At 39.9% G+C, this 25,252-nt stretch overlaps 1 protein-coding gene across 1 annotated transcript in view; it reads right to left on the bottom strand.

The window, feature by feature from the left end:
- Window positions 1–25,252, bottom strand: part of RP1 (RP1 axonemal microtubule associated) — a 189,955-nt gene that overhangs the window by 101,899 nt on the left and 62,804 nt on the right. The window contains exons 23-24 of the mRNA XM_075024326.1: window positions 23,482–23,645; window positions 9,588–9,813 (exon numbers count right to left, since the gene is read on the bottom strand). Of these exons, the coding sequence (XP_074880427.1) occupies window positions 9,588–9,813; window positions 23,482–23,645 (390 nt within the window). The remainder of the gene's footprint in view (window positions 1–9,587; window positions 9,814–23,481; window positions 23,646–25,252) is intronic.

The following is a 25,252-nucleotide window of genomic DNA, read 5'->3' as shown; positions in this document are numbered from 1 at the left end:
TTTAAAATTTCTTGTTTACATCTTAATGGCAATTTTTCCATGCAGTGTTTTTCTATTCTAATCACAGCTGGCCATTTCTGCTGCCATGTAGTGGATCACAGAGGAGATTACTGTTTCAGTAATGGGTAATTTTAATCGTTCTTGGGAGTGAAGAAAGGTAGTAGAAGCCCTAACAAACACAATTAAACACTACTTTTAAGAAGGAACTAAGATGAAAACAGAAAATGATAACAAAATGCTTGAAACTGGACAATATTCTACAAAAACTAACTAAAATACTATTATTCTTAAACCACCAAATAGTTAGTAGAATCTAACATTTCCATAAATTTTTAATTCACTGGACCCCAAGGCAGATTATAAAACTCAAACATCAAGTCATCCACCATCATTGAAGAATAGCTATTTCTGATTCCCAGTGGAGAAGCTAAACAAGTAGTAAAATAAAAAAATAGACCCACATATATTAAAAGATAGGAAAGAAATGTTGATGGATAGACTGTATGCTTAACCAAATTAGGATTTTTTTTTTAATCTGTATAAAATTATCCTAAAATGGCAAAGACAGTGTCTCCAACTCTTTATCACTATTACGACTGTGAGTCAAAATAGGAGTGGTGTCCGTTGATCAGTTTTATTATTTTCTGTAACTCCAAGCATGCATTGAGCTCTCACACCCATGCATCAGTGTACCAACACAGCCCATGACATATAATTGATCTCAATAATACACACACACCCCCCTTCAAAAATTTGGCAGAGCCTTGAAACCTAGTTTCAAGGTTTTTAACATAAAAACGTCATGTTAAAAAAAATGGTAGTTATGAATGGCAAGTAACAAAGATAAATGGACCTGATAATTAGCATAATTGAGCAATATATCCAAATGACATTTTATATCATAACTCTTAGTATAATCATAACTGTGTGCAGATTAGCAGCAGGAGAATATAAAACAAGCAAGAAACTGGCCAAAGGACAGATGATAAGGAGTGACAGCCAACTATGAAAGGAAACGTGCAACAACGCAAAGAGTCACGCTAATCATAAAGGGGGAAAATGAAGGAGAGGGGGCATATTTCCAAAAGACAAGCTAACTATTATATTAATCTGTGACCAGCCATTTGAATAATAGGGCTGAACTACTCATGGAGCAAGATGCTGCAGATTAGTAAAAGCAGAGACATATCGACATGAAGTCTCCCCCATGCTTTTACATTCTTACTTACATTCTCAGTTTTGAAAAAGCAAAACATCTGTGGGAGCTAAGGAAAGGGTATAGACTGTTTATGTTATGACTGGTATTGGTATCTGTATTACTTACACCTACAAGTACTTTCCATGATCAAAACTGCAACATTTAAGTTACTACAAGCGCAATTTTAAAGCATATTCAAGGCTTTTTTTAAGAAGCCCTTTAACAATAAATGATTACAAGAAGAAAACACCAACAAGCTCTTTTATTTCTGGAGGGACACCAAACCAAATGGATTAAGTACAGGACACACCAGAACAGAATAAGAGATAATTATAACACAACACAAAGATATTAACAGATAAATAAATTACAGTTGCTTTTGTAGCACTGTGCATCTCTGTGGTAACTAGAGAGATGATAATGATCTAATCAAATACAGCTTTCTATTGCTACAAGCCTAAATAAATCAGTCTGAATTAGAAAACATGCACATGTTGAAATGTAAAGAACTGCAAAATATTTTCCATAGCTCCTTGTGTCTATACATCTCTCACCATCTGGAAAACAGTAGGTCTGGCATTTATTTAGGCTACACAATCTGCATTATTTATAAAGGAACCTTCTTAACAAAAAGACCAGTTTGTGCTTTAAATTTTTGTACAAATTAACAACATGGGCTGCTGTATTAGGATAATAAATGGAATGTTCATTTCCCTTAACCTGAGTATATGTTACAAAGCATTTTCTAGGAAATACACAAAAAATTAAGCAACAAAAATATTCTCCAAAACACACTGTATATGCCTACTTAGAACATGTCGCTATGGAGAAATGCTTGGACATTCATATAAACATCCACTAAATAGATTGTGAAGGTTAAGGTTTTCTGTACAAATGGAAACCTAGGCACAGACCAGCTTGAGTGGATGCAATTGTTTCAAACTTTGTCAAGCAGTTCCTCTAGATTGCAGAAAAGTTACAAAAGGTACTAGTGTTAATGGCTCCTGAGCTACAGATTGCTTAAATATAAGAACAAGAAGGATGATGCCACTCTGTAACAGGTAAGACGAGGTGCACCAGTAGTTTGATGAGCACGGGGGCAGATACAACCAAATCTGGAGAGCAAACCTACCAGCCGAATGTATTGCTGAGACAGCAAGACTCACCCTATGTGAAATTTGCCTGTTTGTAGCTTTCTGTACATTGTTCACAAAACACAGGGGGGTTTGTGTAGACTGTGGAAAATATGTTCAGCCTCTGGGATGGTGGTTTAATTTCCTTTGAGAAACTGACCTACTCTAAGACCCCCACTGCTGCCACATCTGAAATGGAGACCTGCTTCACTGCAGTAAGAAAAAGCCATCCCAAAACTCTGAGAATTAGAACTCTATGGCCCAATCCTCTATTCTGTTGCAGTAATTTCATTTTACTATATGCTGACTCAGTGAAACTACACCAGTTGAAAACAGGGGTGACAAAGCAGAGAGGTAGGCCCATAGGCAAAAAAAAAAAGGGAAGAAAAAGCTGAAAATTATAACATAAAGCCAACCACTCAACAGAAGTTGGGAAATACCATTTCAGCATTATGAGGGACCTGTTAGACTCATGTCTAGGCATCTGTCTAATGTGGGGCTCATCAAAGTAACAGAAGAAATGCCTTGAAAAACACAATAACTTTGATAAAGGATATAAGAGGATTAATTAATACAGAATAGCAGGAAAAAATCTCAGCTAGCACTCACTAAAAAAGAAAATGACCTTTCAGAAAGTAAGTGATTGAAATCTTCAAACTGCTAACAGGGTAACTTTAGATAAGCTCTATAACCAAACAGAAAACTCTGTGAGATGAACGCATGGATGAAACTGTTGGGAAAAAGGGAGGTAAAATGTTTTCAGGCAGAGCTGGGGAGTTTCTAAAAGGCTCCATGAGAGACAGACATTAAAGCAGCATAATAACTATGATAAAAAATGACATATCAAAATATATCAAAAATACTATAGGAGTCACTGAGCAGTCAAGTGTACAAGTAGCAAATTTATACTTGCTCAGTCCATAAAAATGCTACTACTGCTACCACTTGAGATGTTATCATGAGGCTTCAGGTGTTTTTTTAAGTCCCACCTCCAGCTTTTGGCATCTATTGATAACATGAGAACATGAATTACCTGGAATAAAGGGGAGAGAGAAAGGAAGTTTTGTTTCTATGGTTGTGAAGAAAAGGTAACCTAAGGGCATATGAAGGGCAACAGAATGCAAGTTAGACAACCTTTCTTCCAGACTTCTTATTCTGGGCACCTGAATCAGAGTTTCCAATATAGAAGGTTGGTATATTCCTGATCATTCACCAATGCTAAGAGTTAGTTTGGCCCCAATCTGCAATCACAGTATATAATTCTCATTTCCTTCTAAAGAAGTAAGGTACAGAATTCTGTTACTTATGACATTTTCCTTTGGAAAACATAAATGGTAAGCAAGCATTGCATGTTGCCTTGCATTAAAGACTAAATTTATATTTTGATATGTTTTGGGAGAAGAAGAAAATAATCCTAATAGAATTAAAGAAAAATTTATTGGTAAGAATAAGATAATGAAAGTTTTCACTGCAGAAATATTGGTCTTTTCCTGCTGACTTAGTATAAGCTACTGTCCTATTGTCAGTTCTTTTCAAAGTAATTCTGCTAAAAGAAAAGTACAGTCATTATTTTAGAATTCTAGTTAAGAGCAGATTAATTCAAGATAAATATACTTATCACTTATTACTCAAAGTACATTAGGTAAGCTTCCTCTGCATTACAGCTGTCTGAGCCTAACGACACTGGTGTGCCTACCACAGCACATTAGTTTGAATCAAGAAACTGAATCCCCTGGTTGGCCCTCCTTAATTCTTTCCGGTTTGCAGCATGGAGTCATTTTAGAGTAAAAATTAGTTTCTTTTTGGATGAAATTAAACCAGAGGATATGTTCCAGGAACACAGCGTTAACAATCTTGCCACAAATTGGCAGTCAGTCTGTGGGAAAAGAGCAGAACAAGCCCAGAGTAACTTTCCCCCTAAAGACACATGATGACGACATTGGACCCTTAGCTCATTGGATTTTCAGCACCACCCCCCTCTTTGCTCAAATCCACTCCCATCAGGCTGCTAGTGTAAAGAGACAAAATGGCCAAAGAACACAAAACCTAGAGAGATGGTAAATGATACACAACATTAAAATTATCAAACTGTTTATATTCCGTCCTCCCTTAATGATGGCAATCCAAGATATTAGAACAGTATTACACAGTACTGCTCCAGGTTCTGCCTTTCTTCCATATGACATGCCCACTTGAATGAAATAGTCATTTTGGTTTGATTTGTTAAACAGCAAGGTTGAATCTCTGTCATGTGGTTTTATCACTTGGTATTTACTACCCAGGTTGCAGAAAAAATGTCTGGCATTTTGCCGTGATGGAAGGGTAGAGATACAGATTGGTGCAGCATTAAAGCTAAAAGGGAACAGTTTCTTAATGGCTGATAGTGGTTGAAAGGGACTATCTTCCTCAGAAGTGGTGCATATATTATTTGAGAAGCCATAAATACAAAATGAGTATCAGGTGAAGACATTTCAATTAGAATTACAGTTCTCAGGCTTTCTAATCTCCATTATTGCTATTTGGAGCAATATTCTAAAAAATATACAAGAATATTCTTCATAATGTATAAGAAAATTGTTAGCTTTGAAAAAACACATTTACTAATAAATTTTACAACAGGAAAGAGAAGCCTGACTTTTTAGCTACGTAGTTGGTGCCTCTTGAGTGATTAAACAGGGATACAAATTTTGTGGAGATAGTGCTTGAGTCATTACTATTTGCTTTGGTCATCTTTTGTACTATTTCAGTCAGTGGGCACATTCTAAGCTTTCTGTATTTGCCTGCACATTTCTCAAAGTGGAAAAGAAATCTAAATCTTTTGAGCTGGAATTTTTCCTGCCCCAGCCTCAATATTTGTCTTTTATCTCAGTTCAGTACAGTTATTCCTTCGATTATGTGAACAACAACAGGGCAGAATTCCCCATTTATATTCTCATTTGAAGTTTATGTTCACATAAACAGAACGGTAAGAAAATTCAACACTTCTTGTACCATACACCCCTTTAGATCAAAACTTCAGCCATATCTGAAGACAGTCCATGTTAGGATGTGTGATAAAGGTCTTCTGCACACTCACAAAGGAGCACAGACAGATATTGGCAGTCCAACTAGCACCCTGCTCTGGCTTCTCCCAGGCCCATCACAGGAGCCATCAGCCCATCTCCACAAGCACAGGAGCAGGTGGGAACCCATATCAAGGACTCAGAGGAAGGGACACCCTCTCCCAGCCCTGCAGAACTGTCCCAGGAGAGTCTTGGCCCCAGTGTCCAGGCATGAAACCCATCACAATGTGTCAATTCTGGAGTATCTTTCGGAGTGCTGGGTTTTTCTGCCTAGGGGTGTGGAACACAACATGGGACAGAGGGGAAGAGCATTTTGGGATTGCACAGGACTTATTATGGGACATTTAGGGGAGAAACCAAAGGCAGGGAAAGAGATGGATCTAGGTGATTTGGGGAGGAACAAGTGTGGGAAAATAGAGAGATGAGGGGATCAAAAGGGCTGGTTAGTATGGTTGGCTGTGTCCTGCACCTGATCGGTGCAGTCTGTCCCACCTTCGTATTAATTTGCTTTCTAACTCTTTTACTGGGTGAAGGGCTCTCTGTTCTCTGTGTATGTCTGCATGTGTGGGTATGGGGTCTGAGTGCCAGCAACTGGACTGGGACCCAGCTGGGGTCCTGCATCACAGCAACTGGAGAGACTGGAGGGAGTGAAATTAAGTGTCAGCAAGTGGAGTGGGACCAGGGGTCAGAGACCCATGTCTCTAAGTGCAAGACCACATGAGCAGCTGATTTTGGAGGGACCACGGGAGTCCCAGCTAGCTGCCAGAGATGCCATGGGGTAAGGGTGTCTCTACAGGTGAGACCTGCTGCGGTGTATGTGTGTCTCTAAGGGCGAGACAGCTCGGTGTGTGCATGCGTGTGTGTGTGAGGTGGTCTGTACCAGCAGCTGGAGCGGGGCTGCAGCCTCGGGGGCTCATATGTCCAGCTGCCATCAACTGGGGACACTGGCATCCAGGGTCAGCTGCTGAGCAGACAGAGTGTGTGAGCCTAGCTGCCAGAAGCATCCACCTTGTTCATAGGCATAGACATATATAGTCCCTCCTGTTGTGGACATCCACCCTGCTCAGCCAAAGAGGGGAGCGGGATGAGGCTGCTGGTGCTGTCTGTGTGTGGGCGACTGCTCTGTGTGCTTGAGTTACCTGTGCTGCTGGCCATGTATATACATGTATATATATGCGGTATATAGGTGTGGTCTCCCTGTGTGTGCTGCCTGGGAACATGTGCTCAGCCTCGCCACTGGTTGGACCTGGGGCCATGCAGCTGCGGCAGCCTCACTACGTTGAGCTGCCAAATCTGGTCTGATTCCCCTAACACTCCTGTGTTGTCAGGATGTTATAAAGCTAAGTCAAAAGCATTCAGAATAAAGCTTCTATGCTATTTTCATTGAGTGACACTTAAGATTTACCCAGTTCAGGACGTGATCACTAATTTCCAATACCTATCACTTAGAAAATACTTAAACAATTTTTCTTTGATTTTGTGCATCACAACGTAACTAGGGGATGAAACTATATCAGAACAGCAACAAATAAACAATCCAATACTTATAAAGTTTGGTAAACTAAAAATATCTGGAACCGCCAGAAAAAAAGTGAGACTGGGTGGAAGAATCACAGAAAAAAGGAGGTTGGAGCAGACCTCCAGGGATCATTCGGTTCAACAGCATACTCAATTCAGGGACAACTTCAAAGACAGATCAGGTGAAGTTTTTTAAATCTCCAGGGCTGGAAAAGCAAAAGAGAAGATGGAATATTAAGAGAAAAAGAAGCCACGGACCTAGAAGCCTTGGCAATGGGGGAAAAAAAAAAGAAAAGAAGGGAAGACAAAGGCAAACATACATTGGAGGCATAAGAAACCTGAGCTACACATGGAAGTTGAGACTGGTATGATGGAGATACTGAGAAAGAAATGGAAGCATCACTTGAATAGGAGACCAGATTAGTGTCAGTTTTTGAATTGGCTGAGGGACAGCCAGAAAAAGTGAGGGGATTTACCAGCGTGAGAAATTTGGATGAAAAAAAAGCAATTTCAGAGAGGAAGGTAAAGAAAAGCTGACAGAATCAGGAAATAACTTAGGACATTAAGAAATGAAACTAGAAAAAGGAAAGACAAAGAATCAAAAATCAGCTCCAAGGTTTTGGGTCCATATTGAGTACATAGTAGAGTTTGGCTGGAGAAAGGGAGAAAAAAGGATAAGGAAAAAATTACCCTTTCTTCTAAGAAAGAAATTGAGTAATAAAGTAAGTGTTAAAGAACAGTGATAAAAAAAAACTATGTCTTCTGAGATTAGTTAATATTTGTTCATTTTGATTAAAGTTTCCAGCACATCAGTTTTATAGTTAAGAAAATTTAGTAGCACTAGAAGATACTAGATTGAATTAAAAGTACAGGATACAAATTACTAAATCATATCAGATATTATCATTAAGTAATAAGTAGTACATCATTTGTTCTGCTGGAGAAAGTGACTTGATGTAGTTTGTCCGGTATTTGTAAGCAATTAGCTTTTAAATGGGAAATGCAAATGGATAGTGTTTAATTTGCTTGTTCTTGAGAAACTAAATAGGAAATCCTTGGGAGGCCTTGCTGAGTTTATATTGATGTTCAATTTAAATGTGCCTAAAATCAATAATTAATTTATAAAACTTACAATTTTGGGAAATTTCCAAATTCTTTCTAACGTATCTTTTCTTACAAACTTGAGACACATATTTTAATAAAGATAATGTTCCTGCAAAAGCAAGGAAAGGTGCAGTAATATAATGATGAAAAAGTAAATAAATGTACTGTTTTAAACATATTCCCAGCCTTTGACAGAACTGACTTGATTTTTCACATACAAGTATGTAAATGGAGTGCACCTACCAGAATATTAGTACTTTTCTATGAATGAGTATTTCAGACTGCATACTGCAGATTTGAGTTACTGATGTTGAATTAATTGTTCATACAACTAATTGGCTTCTGCACTATTTTTCTGTTGCACCAGTATACTGTATTTATGTCACTGTAAGAGGTGGCATATGGTAGTGTGGTATACATTAATGATTATAGGGCCTGGTTGATCCCCCTCAGTCCCAGGTTTTGAAATCTCTTATTGAAGTCACTAAATACTCTGCAGAATAATTAACAACAAAGAAAAAAAAAAAAAAAGAGAAGAGAGGGCAAATGTGAGCTGGCACGTGTGTTTCCCAGCATTTTCTGGCCTCTGTAACAGAGATTGGTAGTCCCCTTTGGCCTTAAAACCCATGGAAAACATTCACACATCGCCAGTCTTGGTGCTTTTTCAGAGAATTATATTCTTTTCATTTGAGGTTTTTCACTTGTTTGATATTTTCTTCTGAAATTATTTGATTGTCACTAAATGCATGATGACCCTTTTTTATGTTAAATCACTGATTCCTTGCAACATTCACTGCTTCAGTTTGAATACAGTTTCCCTGAATGATAGCACCTATCTGTGTAAGACTGTGAGACAGTATTGTCTATCAATCAGCTGCATAATTGTCATTCTGTTAATGTAAAGAGAATTCTATTTAAAAATCCCATCGTGCTAAATGATTACACTGGCTCCTTATTCCTTTGTAGAGGCCCAGGAATTTTTAAATAATAACTTTATATGATGGGCTATTTCCCACTTTGCTTGAAGAGAACAAAGTGTGTCAAAGCTGTGGTAAACTTTGAAGTACCAAAGTGCCACCCTGCAGCTAACAACTTCTGTATGAATGCTTGTGACTTGAATCTGATTTGGAAAGCCTGTGTATGATGATTCGGATCATGGATTTCTGGTAAAGAATATTTTATGCAGCACAAGAAAGGATGGTATCAAACTTGCTAAAAGGAGCTGGATGTCACACAACTACATACCTCGATAATGCCTTGATTTCCTGCCTGATGTGTTGCTCTAAGGAGCAGTACTTGCCAGTGATTTAGGGGCACTCTGAGAGACCAAGAATTTTATAGGGGTAAGATGCCCTGGCCACAGCTATTATTCTGATTTTGTGGAGGAAAGGAGTGGGGTAAAATGATCACTTTCCACTTCTGGGGAACTAGAAAGTATCTGGAAAGGATTGTTTCATGGTTATGCTGGCTTTTGAGCAGTCTGCCCTGGAAGAAGCATGAAAAGCTGTCAGGATACAGGATACTCACAGGATATGGCTAGTGAACACATGATTTAAAATACTGAGCACGTACATGGCAAAAGCTCCTTTGCGGGGTTTCTTATTGCCACTTCCCTCCAGGTATCACCTTCACCCTTGTCTTCTGCAAGCCAGCAATCCATGCGGAGACAAATCTCTTCATCAGAAGGAGGGACTACTCTTTCAAGTCTGACTTCCTCCAGGTACCAACTGGGATCATTTCCAGTGTTGTCGTGGCCAATGCGGATTTTATATAGCTGCCCAAGATCTCTGAAATTTATCTGTAATGGCCAAAAAAAAAAAAAAAAAAAAAAAAAGAAAACCCAACAGATTTTAATAAGAAATTATAATGTTGTCTTTTAGCAATCCTTCTTACACTGAGCATGCAAGTTAAATGTGCAGCTAATGTAACCTGGAGTAATGGATTTTTTTAGAAAAGGAAGCCTTAATATACAACAAATCACAGAGCAATTAAGCAAAAGCATATGGAGTAGTCTGCAAGTGTAATTTTATTTACTTCAGTACCATAGTATTTAAAGTGACTAAAGGGCTCAAACAATTCAGTCTGGTTCTAGATCTCTTGACAGAATCCAGTTTGTAGTATTATAATGTAAATCTCTATTTCTAGACAAATATTTTAACAAGCAGAAGTACTTTCAGTCATTGCTGCATGAAAAAATGTATTTTGCAGTCCATAGAGTTACCATCAGCAGAGCCCTATTAACTATTCCTACCATTATCAGTCTGCTATGGCCCACTTTTCTCTTTGTCTTCTATCTTTACGTGTATTGGTGTCAGGATTAACTGTTTCTGTAAGTTCTCTATTATGGCACCATGGCTGTAAAAGTAACATTCCATTTTATACGGAAACAGAACTGCAATAAATGGCCATGCAAAAAAGTAAGGATGGGTCCCAGGACTAAAGTATCACTCTGGAAATCAGGCAACTAGATTCTATTCCTGGGTCTGCTTTAGGCTTCCTGAGAAACATTACATAATTCACAAGCCCTCTTTGTTTCTCCTTCTTAACTATACAACAAGGACAACACTTACATGTCTTTCACAGGGACACTGCAAAGCTCTCTTCATAAATTTTGAGATGCTCAGAAGAAGACACAAGTCCAAAATTCTGTATTTTCTCTAAAATTTTCTGTTCATCTTGGGTTAGTTGCTTTTTTTCCATAACTCAATTGACAGATCAAAAATTATCAATTGTAATTCTCCCAGCTAACCTTGTAAAGCTAGTGGTTTTGCTCAAGGATAATGTGATGTCACTTACAGTTACCTAGTCTCTCATATAATCATGCAATTTCTGTTGCCGCTAGCGGAAGTTGTGCAGACAGAATAAGGGAGGAATAGCAACAAGCTGCTCAGCAAATATGTTGTAAATCTACTGAAGAAGGTGGTAAATATAATAAAGATATTCCTCCACCACACTGTAATTGGATGTTGCAGGTGCTCAAACTTCCTAAATGACAAGGACCCACAGAGATGGAAGACTGATGCATTTTGGGATAAGTCTACCCTGCCCTGAACAAACTTGCTAGAGTCCTGGCAACCGTACACCTGAGTTAGCACAATAGTCCCTCAGCTGGCCAGTCCTGCTTCTCAAGGTATACTGCTGCTGCTGAGCGCTGAACAACAGTGTTGCAGCAAAAGTAGCAGCTTGAGGCTAATCTCTGCTGGCCTCTGCAACAGAGCATTGACAAAATCATCAGACATCTAATCCTCAACCAAAGCACACAGTCAAAGCATTGTGGAGATTCAACTGTCTGTTTATTAAAAATATTAAAAATTGCTTTGCAAAGTTCCTTTCTCCCTGTAAATTCTTCAGCTTGATATGACAGAGTTTGGACATGGGTGAAAATTCAAAGTTGTAAAATTTAAGACATAACAGTTTGGGGGTATGAAGCTGCCATTCTGGTGTGGCTTACGTCAGCCATGTACAGAACATCAATAAGACCTAAACTCCTGCAGAGGTAACAAACAAGGGCATGGAAACAGAGATATCTCATTGAGGTAAAGGAATCTAGGTATCACAAACATCAGATATGTTGATCTTCTTAGGGACTGTCTATTAGAGAGGTCTTCTGACAAATGCCAACCTCATGCCCTTCCGAGCAAGTATTTTACAAAACACTTGAATCATCATTTGCAGTTCACTTGTTGGTTGACTGTGAAACTCCTTCTGAGGAGTAAATCAATTTGCACCAGATTCTGTGATAAACTCTAAAGGGGAGGGACCTCATACAGACCCTGCTTATGTGAGAGATTGCCAGCAATTATTAACCTTAATAATATCATTGTGAATACAATGATAGTAGCAATTCTATTCTCTTTGTAGTATTTCAGGCAACAGGAACCAACAAGGAGAGGTGCTATGCTGGACCTTGTTCTCACCAGTAAGGAGGGGCTGGTGGGGAATGTGATGCTCAAGGGCAGCCTTGGCTTCAGTGACCATGAAATGGTGGAGTTCAAGATCCTTAGGGCAGTGAGGAAGGTGCAGAGCAAGCTTGCTACCCTGGTCTTCAGGAGAGCAGAATTTGGCCTCTTCAGGGATCTGCTTCGTAGAGTACCATGGGTAAAGCCCTGGCGGAAGAAGGGCCCAAGAAAGATGGTTAATAGTCAAGGATCACCTCCTTCAAGATCAGGAGCGATGCATCCCAACAAAGAGGACATCAGGCAAAAAAACCAGGAGGCCTGCATGGATGAACAAGGAGCTCCTGGGCAAAACCAAACACAAACAGGAAGCCTGCTGAGGGTGGAAGCAAGGACAGGTAGCCTGGGAGGAACACAGAGAAATTGTCTGAGCAGCCAGGGATCAGGTTAGGAAAGCTAAAGCCCTGATAGAATGAAATCTGGCCAGGGATGCCAAGGGCAACAAGATAAGGTTCTATAGGTACATCAGTGATAAAAGGAAGACTACAGAAAATGTAGGCCTTCTCCAGAAGGAAACGGGAGGCATGGTTACCCAGGATATGGAGAAGGCTGAAGTACTCAGCAACTTTTTTGCCTCAGTCTTCACTGGCAAGTGATCCAGCCTAACTGCCCAAGTCGCAGAATGCAAAGGCAGGGACTGGGAGAATGAAGAACTCCCACTGTAGGAGAAGATCAGGTGTGAGACCATCTAAGGAACCTGAGGGTGCAAAAGTCCATGGGACCTGAATGAGATGCATCTGCGGGTCCTGAGCGAACTGGTGGATGAAGTGGCTAAGCCACTATCCATCATGTTTGAGAAGTCATGGCAGTCCAGGGAAGTTCCCACTGACTGGAAAAGGGGAAACATAACCCCCATTTTTAAAAAGGGAAAAAAGGAAGACCCGGGGAACTACAGGTCAGCCAGTCTCACCTCTGTGCCCAGCAAGATCATGGAGCAGATCCTCCTGGAAACTAAGCTAAAGCACATGGAAAATAAGGAGGTGATTGGTGACAGCCAGCATGGCTTCACTAAGAGCAAATCATGCCTGACAAATTTGGTGGCCTTCTACAATGGGTTTACAGCATTGGTGGATAAGGGAAGAGCAATGGACGTCATCTACTTGGACTTGTGCAAAGCATTTGACAATGTCCGGCACAACATCCTTGTCTCTAAACTGGAGAGACATGGATTTGATGGATGGACCACTCGGTGGATAAGGAATTGGCTGGATGGTTGCATTCAGAGAGTTGTGGTCAACAGCTCGATGTCCAAGTGGAGACCAGTGACAAGTGGCATTCCTCAGGGGTCAGTATTGGGACTGGACCTGTTCAACATCTTTGCTGGCAACATAGACAGTGGAATTGAGTGCACCCTCAGCTGATGAAAAGCTCTGTGGTGCAGTTGACATGCTGGAGGGAAGGGATGCGATCCAGAGGGACCTTAACAGGCTTGAGAGGTGGGCCTGTGCAAAACTCATGAAGTGCAATAAGGCCAAGTGCAACATCCTGTACATGGGTCGGGGCAGTCCCAAGCACAAATACAGGCTGGGCAATGAGTGTATTGAGAGGAGCCCTGAGGAGAAGAACTTAGGGGTTTTGGTTGACGAGAAGCTCAACATGACCCAACAATATGCATTTGCAGCCCAGAGAGCCAGCCATATCCTGGTCTGCACCAAAAGAAGTGTGACCAGCAGGTCCAGGGAGGTGAGTCTGCCCCTCTATTCCACTCTTGTGAGACCCCACCTGGAGTACTGTGTTCAGATATGAGGACCCCAAAGTAAGAAGGACATGGACCTGTTGGAGCAAGTCCAGAGCAAGGCCATGAAGATGATCAGAGGGCTGGAGCACCTCAGCTGTGAAGACAGGCTGAGAGAGTGGGGGTTGTTCAGCCTGGAGAAGAGAAGGCTCCAGGGAGACCTTATAGCAAGTAGCCTTCCAGTAGTTAAAGGTGGCCTATGAGAAAGGCAGAGAGGGACTTTTTACAAGGGCATGTAGTGACAGGACAAGGGTTAGTGGCTTTAAACTGAAAGAGGGGAGATTTAGATTAGACATAGGGAAGAAATTCTTTACTGTGAGGGTGGTGAGGCACTGGAACAGGTTGCCCAGAGAAGTTGTGGATGCCCCATGATTGGAAGAGTTCCAGGCCAGGTTGGATGGGGCTTTGAGCAACCTGGTCTAGTGGAAGGTGTCCCTGCCCATGGCAGGGCGGTTGGAACTAGATGGTCTTTAAGGTCCTTTCCAACCCAAACCATTCTATGATTCTATGAATAATATCAACACTCGTTATATTTTATAGTATCGGTACCAATACATATTATTGTAAAAACTGTCCACCACTTTCAAAAGGGCCACATTTTCAAACAATGGTAGCTTTGGCTCAGCCACACTCGTATCCTAAATGTTTGCAAGCAGTTACACGATTAGCTTGGTAATCAATACAACCATGTACTTTGCACATTGCTACAGTTTATTTTTTGTACAAGCTTAGGACTAAATTCTCTTCTTACCAAAGGCAATGGGAACATTTTCATTAAATCATGAATTAGAAAACTTGGCCTTACTTTTTGAAATTGAAGCTTAACAAAGCTCATATTTTACAACTTGGGTTTATCAGCAAGATGTTCTTCCTAAAGAGGATGCAAGGACTAAATTTTAATTCCATTGCTAAATAAGCTATGCAAATACTCTTCAGTCCCTAGCATACCTATGATATTTTGAGTGAAGCCAGTATGACCTATTTTCATGTACTTGAGATGTTTAACTAAGTGAAAAGTAAAGTAAGAGTTCCTTGGCTTAAGAAGAGACTGTTCAGTGGAAAGATACTTCAATAAAAGGATGGAAAAAAATCTGTGTAATGACTCCATTTCTCTTTTATATACTGGAATAACCAAATAATAACACTGTATTCCTGTTGTACAGAAAATATCCTGCAATCTCTTTGAAATAAACTCAGGCTAGCATGAAAATCATTTGGATAAGTCAACACTTCAGAAGAAGCTACACCAAAATCCCAAAGTCTAACACAACCGCTAGAGGCTATGCTTGACAGACAGTTATTAATTTCATATGTAAGGCCATGTCATTAACAGAATTTCAGAAAATCATGTGCAGCAGCTGGATTCCCAAAAGAAAGTGAAATCATTGACTGCATTAGTTTAAATTCTACATCATCTGCATAGAATGGAGAAATCTTTGGAAGTAGAAGATATTTTTAAATAGTGAGCATACAGCTGGTAAATGTTGCCAAAAATATAACTAATGTACCAGTAGAGTACTCAGGGTCCACCCATGGTGCTTGTGTTTTCCAGATGTCTGAATTCAGCCCATTTGTTAATTGTGACCAACAAACTTGGCACAGCTATGCACTAACTCAAGAATTAGAATACATCACAGGTGCTCACACAGAAACTTAACAGTCTCATGAAAAAGGTGGCTGTAACATGTAGGGAGTAGGATTAAAGGCCACACAAAAATCAGCATAATTTTTTCCCACTTCATACTTTCTTTGCTCACAAAAATAAACTGGGTAAACAAGTACTGCTCATTGCATGGTGACAGTTAAACACTTTCTTTTCCAAACCATTCAAGCTCTTTTCATCTTGTAGCTAGTCCAATATCAATATTCACTCACTTGACCTTCCTATACAGGCTAATAATGTGCTACTAGTCACTAAAATGGATGCCAATTACCTGTTATCAGGTTAGTTAGAGAAAAGAAATGTCACTGTTGTTACCTGCTAAATTCATGGTTCCAACAGACAGCTTTTTTTTTTCACCCTCAAGGACAACAAATGGAAAAATGTTTTAAGAATAACATTAAAGCTCTGCAAGAACTTTTCTTTTATTGTGTGGTTAATTAAGTTATGCTAACACCAGTTATTTACAGTATCAGGGTGTCAGTTCTTGAAAGTAAGCACAAAACTCCCATGTTAGGAGCATGTAACCACTTACATATCTGAGGTTTTTCTGAGTGATCTGCATTTTTCCAAGTCAGACCAGGAGTATTTTACTGGATTTGAAACTTCCCACAGTGCTTAGGTGAGGAGTTAAAACACTGCCTACCAGAGGATGTTAACTAGAATACAGCCCAACATTGGCTGTAAGAAAGCTCAGCAAAGGTCAGGCCACGTGAGAAAATTTAAACCCTACTTAACCTTCACCACATGCATGCACATCACACTAACAGAATGATGCTGTGGTTGGACAAGTGCACCTTATGCATGAAGAAGTGATGCACGATAAGAAAGATTATACAAGTAGGTACATAATAGTGCTTCAAAGAGTCTGAAGACACATGAAGATTCATTTAAGAAAAGGTACAGCGCTGTCACCTCAGTCCACAACCTAGGAGTAGGACTGGATCTCTGATTTACTCTGCTTTTGACTGTTGATTCTGTAATAACTGACAGAGTATGAACCAGCCTCTGCAATATATGTCTGTCATCTCTTGGTGGATTTACAGCAATATTTATCACTCAGGCATGAAGTCATGAGCTCTGGAAAAAAAAATTACATCTAACACTGTCTGCTCTCAACCATGTAGACTACTATGAGCACATCAGACTTTGACTTTCTGTATTGCCTTCCTAGGGACTAAAGGATTTTTTTTTTTTATATCTTTTTTTATATATCTTCCTGACATAAAGGTCAACAGCCTTCTGGGCTGCAGTAGGAGGAGTGTTGTCAGCAGGTCAAGGGAGGTGATTATTTCCCTCTACTCAGCCCTGACGAGACACATCAGGAGTGCTGTGTCCAATTCTGGGCTCCCCAGTACAAAAGACACGGACATACTGGAAAGAATCCAGTGAGAGGCCATGAAGATGATGAAGGGACTGGAGCATCTCTCACATGAGGAAAGGCTGACATTGCTGGGACTGGTTAGCTTGGAGAGGAGAAGGCTCAGGGGAAGGTCTTACCAATGTGTATAAATACCTGATGGGAGGGGCTAAAGAAGACAGACTTGGACTCATCTCAGTGGTATCTGGTGAACAATCAAGAGGCAATGGACACAAGCTGAAATACCATAAATTCCACTTAAATATAGGAGAAAAAAAATGGGTGAGAGTGGCCAAACATTGGAACAGATAACCCAGAGAGGTTGCAGAGCAGGAGATATTCAAAACCTGACTGGACAATGTCCCAAGCAACCTACTCAAGCTGGCCCTGCTTTCAGCAAGGGGCTGGACTAGGAAATCCTCAGTGATGCCCTCTAACCTCAACGAGTCTGTAATCCTGTAGCACGCAGTGCAAAAGCATGACCTTATTGACATAATTATCTCTAGGGTGAGAACCAGATTCAACATTGCTAGTACTAAGAAATCCCTATAATGCACAATGAAAATATTTTTTGCAGGAGATAGAACTGTTAAAGGGCTGCCAAAGAGCTGGCCATATAAAGTAAAGGCCATCAAAAACTTTATCATCTTCTGTTTCAATGCAAGATAAATTGATCTCATCTTGTTTAGCATAAGGTCTGTACGGTATAAAGTGTCTATTTTCTTTATAGAGTTGTACCAAGCCCAAACAAAAAAATCATTTTTAAGAGCAAGAGTGAGAGAATAAGCCACACATTAGTCATACCACTCACTTCTGAAAAGTGCTCAGATACTGAGATGATGGGGGGACATATGAAAGTGAATAGACTAGAAAATGGCTGAGTGGAAGGCAAGGCAAAAGCATGGATTAGTCAAGGCAGAAACTGGATGTGGGCTCTTGACATGGGAAGGTGGGGGAGCTCTTAACAGGGGGAGACCTTTTACAAAGGAAATTAGTGTCACAAAATTTCAGAAAAAAACACCTGAAACCTACCAGGGGGGCTAAATGGACAGCATAACCCAGGATAGAGGAGTGACTCAAGACAGACAGACAGGGGTTTTTAATATGTATTCATCTTGGACTTGTGTTGCCATCACATAGGGGAAGAAAAACATTTTCTAGATACATGGCTGAAAGATTAAACCTGAAATTGAGTATGTAAAGTTCCCTCAAGAAACTGCCTTGAAAGGGGAAAACATATATATGTATACACACTCCATACTTCAATACTCCATACTGCAGAATTACTGAACAAGTAGCACCATGTTCACTCACTCTCATTTCTTGAAGATGAAATGAATTGTGCTTTTCTCCAAGATTGTTTGTGAGCTCTTTAAGATCCTTCTATGTGGTTTTCTTGGAACAAGCTAAGTTTCCCTTCATGCACAGCCAGTAGCTGATGGAGATCATTTTTCATAGTTCTCCCTTTTATCTCAGTAAGGAATGAGGTTCATGTTGTTACCATATACATTTTGTAGAGAGATGGACAGTTTCAAGTGGAATTAAAGCCAGCAGTATGACTGTTTTATGCTGCCTTAAGTGTATCTGACTAAAGCCTGGGTTTCTCTAAGTTTTATTCAACTGTTTCTGGACCTAAATGGCCATTATGGCAAACAGGGACAGCTGGAAAATAGCAGGACACAAGCTATGCCCAGGCTTTAGGCATTGGCAGTCCCATGGTTAAGAGAGTGGATAGCTACATTAGTGCTTGCGGTCACTTTTGCAATCTTCCCACTTGGGAAGATTCTTGCTGAGCTTGTTACAGGCTCTTTTATTTTAACAATGGGAGGAAAAGCATGAAAATGGATTTGTTTCAACCTATTTTTATAACATTTGGTTTTCTCTCACTGCTTCTTATTTTACTTTTGAGATCTCAGTTTTGACTGATGAAAGAATGAATCTGGATCCAAAGTACAGGAGTGAAAGACACACAGTGAAACACGACAGATACTTGCAGTCCATAGGGCTGATTCTAAAGGAAGGAGTGTCAATTATTAATGCATGGATTATTTAAAATGACTGATAATTTTATTTAAAAAGGAGAAAACCAAAATGAAAAACAACAGATAAACTTCTAAGTGTAATGCCTCCATGGTGCAGCATAAGGCGCATCTGGTGAACACAATTCTTTACAAACAAGGTACATGTAACTGGAAGGAAAAAGGCTGGTTTTAGTACTGTAACAACCTCATCACAGGAACACTGTTTATTTATGTTCAAGTATCTCTGCAAGTATTAGTAGGAGCCCTGCTTTTCATCTACCTATATTACTTTCTGGCATTTTGCCCTGATAAGAGTATGGCAATGTTTAAAGGACTGTTTATACAGATGAAGAAACTTTAAATAGTGCAACTGGATAAGGCACCAGCTTTACAAGTTCGAGAAATGGGCTCATGCAGCAAAATTCATACCAGGGATGGATTTCAGTTTCCAGTTCTCTGAAAATATCATGCATACTCCATGTCCTATGCTTGCAAATACAGAACAACTATCTTCCTTACAAAGACAGCCACCAACTACAACAATATAACACAAGGTTAAAGTGAAGATTTTGAAAATTTCTTAAGAAAAAAATCCAGTACTCTTAATAGCTTAATAAAGTGTTATTTAAGATAAACTTGACAACATGTTGAGATCAGTAAGACCAACACTGCCCTAAAGAGATTGCAGAGCTGATAATGAAGCAAACTCACAAAGCAAAGCATGGAAGAATTCTTGTTAAGGAGGTGCTAGGACCTGCCACTCTCACTAAGGCTAGCATACAATATTTTGAAAGAAGATCTACTGAACCAGTTAGTGCTTTTACTGACTTCATTGTTACTAGAAGAGCAGAACTTGTACCTGAATGTATGGAATTTTTCTGTATTGAAGTAATAAAAATTGAGAGATTGTAGCTGGCTTTTATGGAAGATAATAGGCTTACAGTCTTCTGCTTAGTTCTCTTTGACACAGAGGGGAATATTGGGCATGACCAAACATTAAAAGAATACTTATAAAAAGAATTTCTTTATCAAACAGTGTGTACACTCATAAGAGATAATTCGTCATGTTTCAAAGAATGATGATGGAGAATACAGGGCTCTGGAGAATATAATTTACAATATAATTAAAGCTTCAGTGTCTTGAGCAACTCAACATACTGCCAAAATCAGTATTTTTGAAATACTGAGAAATACTCAGGGACTGCGATGACACCAGAGGAAAATGCAGGAAACAGATCACAGTTGTGATGAAAGCTGTAACTTATGGTAGATTTATATCCCTCTGTTGGAGGAGGAATGACTCTCAACAGAAAAATTATGCCCTAAAAAATATGCCTGAATAGTAACAGAAGCAGAAAACCATAGCCTAGAAGTAGTTTCTTTGAACATGCAGGAACAATTACAGAGCAGAAAGGGAAATCCATCAAATTTAAATTTCTTTTCTTTCCCATTCCCATTTTGTTCATCCCTGACTTTCCCATCTGGTAGGAAAAATTGTTAAGCCGCAAGGGCAAATACAGTGTAGTTTACACACAACTATCTTGTGAGAACCTAGAACCCAAGACTCCAGTCAGAAACAAGAACTCGCCCCATCACACAACTGTAAATTACCTTCAATGAATTTCATGTGCCACCCTCAAATGGAAATCTCCAAAGGCAATACCCTTGTTACAGTCTACCTGCATTACACTGGAGGTTGATCAGTTTCTAATCCAGTTTACACAAGCCTTAATCAGAGATAGGCAAAGTTAATGAATTTACCCCGGCTGTATACAGCAGTGCAAGCAACATCAAAATCAAGTTCTAGATGAGCAACAAAATCTCAGGAGTATATAGAGGAGCACCATTTGATTTAGTCCAATTCTAATAACTTTCTTTTTTCATTTTTTTTAACATTACCGAATAATCATTATTTACTTTTAGGTATCCAAGTTAGTATGCAGTTAACTGTGCTTTTTATCACGCTACTAGTCTTGATTTTTATTAAGATAATCCAGTACAATTTTGTCTCATTCTCTTTTTGTGGGTCATTTCTCTGTCATTTCTTATGATTATATCTGTGAGCAAAGGGATTTTGCAATGAGATGGCACTTTGATTGTTTTTGTGGGACATGATTGTGCTTTATTTTTTCCATTACATTATGCTGAACTCTTGCAGCTCCCTGCATCAGTTAACAATTTCTTAAAAAAAAAAAAAAAAAGGGTTACCTGAAGTTTAAATAGCCTTCAAATATGCAGCACATTTCTACACAAAGGCTGCAAATCAAGAACCACTTAGTCAAGGCTTTCCCCAATGTACTTAACAGATTAAACTAGTGTAATAGAAAGCAATAGGGGCTATCCAATTTTTCTGCAACTCCACAGTTTTTAGCAATATTGATGTTATGACATTGTGCTCTTAATGTTGGAAAACTGCAGAGTTACAAAGTGCTGAAACATTTGGAGAACACAGCTTTCTTCTGGATTAACAAAAATTCAGCTATTTTAATTATCAAGATATGTAAGTGGGAAAAAAATGTGGGAAAAGGAAGCAAAATTACTTTACCTGTTCTTTTCTTTCTCTCCCCATTGATCAGCAGTGACTGAAAGTTAAGTAACTGGTTTTGAGAAATAATGGATGTACAGTAAACTGGTCAACCTTGAAGCTTTGATGGTGTGGTTAGAATTCATTGAGAAGCCTCTTCAGGAGCCTCTGAAGTTTAAAGGTCTTATTACACATGAATTTAAAAGTTTGATTACACAATTAGATTCTGTAAAATGTTTAATTTGTACTCCTCAGTCCAGATTCATTGCACTTGAACTGCACCAAAGTGCCTTGCCTAGCCTCCAAGACTCTTCCACGCTTTCAGTGGTTTACCACCAAAGAAAAACATCAGGCACGAAGACCTAGGTACAGTGTAGAAGACCTAAACCTGGGTGCTAGTGTGGATAGCAACAGATCATCAATGCTCCTGGACCAGGTATAAGGTCTTGCTTTGATGCTGGGAGGATAAAAATGATGCTTTGAGAAACCTACTGTTCCTTCTAAAGAGAAAGAAAACAAACAAATGTTCTTGGTACTTCCCTCAATGAACTGAATAAATGAGTAAGAACTTGCTGTCAGATAGCATTAACCAGCTGAGTAAATATGCAAGATGATCATCTAGCCAGAATGATTTGAAAAGGGACACTCAAATTTAGTCTTCAGATAAACACCGATTTCACCTTCCTGTTTTGATATGAGATAATCTTAAACCAGCATTATCTGCAAACTTTAGCCAAGTTACTTTCAACTTAAATAAATGTAAGAGAAAGACCAGCATTGACTTGCCTTTGCAAGAACTTATCTATTTATACTTCAAACTGGAAAGCAAAAATTTAAAAAATCAGAGAAACTTCCTGTCCTATCTGCCACTGATTCCCCATCATCCGTTTATTATGCATAAATTATTTCAATCTAAATGACATATCACAGATTTAACGATTGCAACAGGTACGGTCCCAAAGAACTATAGGAACTGGAGGAAACTGGAGGAATTATAAGAACTTGGAGAAGTCCTGGGAAATGTTATGCTTCTGAAGCACCTCTCTGAGGTTTCTCTGAAGAAGAGAGAAATCTCCCCATTTGCTTGGAGAAGTAGGACATCACTAGCCTAAATCACCTGAGTTAACCTACTTGGTGTGATTTGACTCCAGTCCCTAGCGATGCCCCTTTTCCTTCTTACTTTCTCCAAGAAAAGGTTCGCACGACAGTGTGCTTCAGTGGAAGTCTGAGGAAGCCCATGGAAGAATTTACAGTGGACACTTCCAAAGGTGGATAAAAGCAGCACAAACCACAGCCAGGACCATCTTGCTATATCAATGCAAAGAACAGGCAAAGTTTTTTCTACCTCTGCAAAAGAATAACTTCTAGTTAAAAGTAGCACATCAAGCTGTGTTGGTTTTGGCTGGGATAGAGTTAATTTTCTTCACAGTACTTGTATGGGGCTGTGTTTTGGATTTGTGCTGAAAACAGTGTTGATAACTCAGGGGTGTTTTTGTTCCTGCTGAGCAGTGCTGACACAGCATCAAGGCCTTTTCTGCTTCTCACCCCACCCCACCAGCGAGGAGGCTGGGGGGGCACAAGGGGTTGGGAGGGGACACAGCTGGAACCAACTGACCCCAGCGGTATTCCAGACCATATGACGTCATGCTCAGCACATAAAGTTGGGGGAAGAAGAAGGCGGGGGGGGACATTCGGAGTGATGGCGTTTGACTTCGCAAGTCACCGTTAGGCGTGATGGAGCCCTGCTTTCCTGGAGATGGCTGAACACCTGCCTGCCCATGGGAAGTGGTGAATGAATTCCTTGTTTCGCTTTGCTTGCGTGTGTGGCTTTTGCTTTACCTATTAAACTGTCTTTATCTCAACCCACGAGTTTTCTCGCTTTTACTCTTCTGATTCTCTCCCCCATCCCACTGTGAAGGAGGTGAGCGAGGGGCTGTGTGGGGCTTAGTTACCAGCTGGGGTTACACCACGACACAAGCAAATGCAGGTATGAAGCAGATTCTGAGAGGCATGTCTGCTTGATGCAGTTCTGAATACATTTGCTGATTCAAATCTTACTATCATAAAAGTCAGCCACTCCCTCAGAAATTCTTACTGATCCTTACATATTGCTTTGAGTCCTTTTTATTACCACTGTTATCCAGCTTTGAGAAAAGCTATTTTGCATATGTTTTGAATTCTCCAATGTTTATATAACAGCCATACTATACCTTAAATGTATCTTCACTGTTGGGATTAAACAGCTGGTGTTTCCCAGATCCCAAAATAATAGGACCAGAAGCTTTGTTTTCTCCATAAGCGTAAAGGGATACTGTTGCTGTTGTGCCAGCTGTTTCAAAATCCCCAGTGACTACAGTAATCTTCCAGTCTCCTTCTGTAAAGTAAAAAATAAAATCAAAATGCTTTTATAACTGTTACTGATATGTAGCAAGTTACTTGAAAGATATAAATAAAAGCATAGTCTGAGCCCAGGGACTGTAACTACCATGCACCCAAAAGGTAATGATGCTGGGAGAGGCAACAGAAGACTGGTTAAACATTACATCATTCAAACTCACCTTAGGCGAGTTGTGTAACTTTAAAGATTTAAGAGGTTTGCAGTGTACTACAGCTGGAAATATGAACACAGAGCCTAGTGAGATTTCTAGCGATAACCCTGTGAGTCATCACAGAAAAAAAGCCCAACTTCCAGAATTTGGATTATGACAACATGTATAACCAAGAAATGCAACAGGAAAAAGTATCAAAGCATCCCCATATAGTACAATTTCCTCTCATTTTATGTTGATGTGACACATCAACAAGAGCTCTATTTGCCTGGATGGAGGCATGACATTGAGATGAGCATGAAAAAAAAGACTTCTGAGAAAATTCTGACACTAGGCAAGGACTCTTTAGAAAACCATTTTATATAAAGCTTCCCTGATACTAAAAGGTCATCTCTGCTCCCATGCAATGCACACAAGTTATTTAAATATCTGAAAGCAGCTTAATATAAGTCTTATTTTTTAAAAAAGAACAATTCATAATTGGAAAATGCATTTCTACATCTGAAAAGCTGGGATCGCACACTCTCCACCCGTCTTTTGATTGCAGCTTTTGCCTGTAAGAAACAAGTTCCACTTAGTGACTTAAACTCATTCTGTGCAAGGCAAACACCAAATGAAATACCAGCCCACAGTCATCTTATAAATAAATGCCACACTGTACACTGCAATTTTATTAATAGAAAGCTGTCTGGTAATGCCTGCATGAATTAAATCTGTAGTCTGACAGACGTATTTACCTTGGGACAGCCCCGTTATCCCTCAGCAATTTGTCCCACAAAGACTGAACTGGAGCAGGAAGTTTGACCTCCAGTTTTCCAAATTTTTGAGGTCTGACTGACACCTGGTTTTGGAACATGATAGATTTTTGAATACACATAAATACACAGCTGGGAATTCAGAAACTAGCAATAGCTCATTTAGTCTGATCAATCAAATCTGGCCAGCAGGTCGAGGGAGGTGATTCTCCCCCGGTACTCTGCTCTGGTGAGCCCCCACCTGGAGCGCTGCGTTCAGCTCTGGGGACCCCAGAAGAGGAAAGACATGGACCTGTTGGAGTGCGTCCAGGGGAGGGCGATGAAAATGACCAGAGGGCTGGAACACCTCTCCTGTGAAGAAAGGCTGTTGTTCAGCCTGGAGAAGAGAAGGCTCGAGGGAGACCTTATGGAAGCCTTCCAGTACTTAAAGGGGGCTTGTAAGAAAGGCAAAGACTTTTTACCAAGGCCTGTAGTGACAGGACAAGGGTGAATGGTTTTAAACTGAAAGAGGGCAGATTTAGACAGGACATAAGGAAGGAATTTTTTACGATAAGGGTGGTAAGACACTTGAACATGTTGCCCAGAGAAGTTGTGGATGCCCCATCCCTGGAAGTGTTCCAGGCCAGGTTGGATGGGGCTTTGAGCAACCCGGTCTAGTGAAAGGTGTCCCTGCCCAT

The sequence above is a fragment of the Buteo buteo genome, chromosome 3 (genome assembly GCF_964188355.1).
Source record: "Buteo buteo chromosome 3, bButBut1.hap1.1, whole genome shotgun sequence".
NCBI classification, from domain to species: domain Eukaryota; kingdom Metazoa; phylum Chordata; class Aves; order Accipitriformes; family Accipitridae; genus Buteo; species Buteo buteo.
Note: the sequence above shows the minus strand (reverse complement) of the source record. Positions and strands in the feature narration are given on the sequence as shown.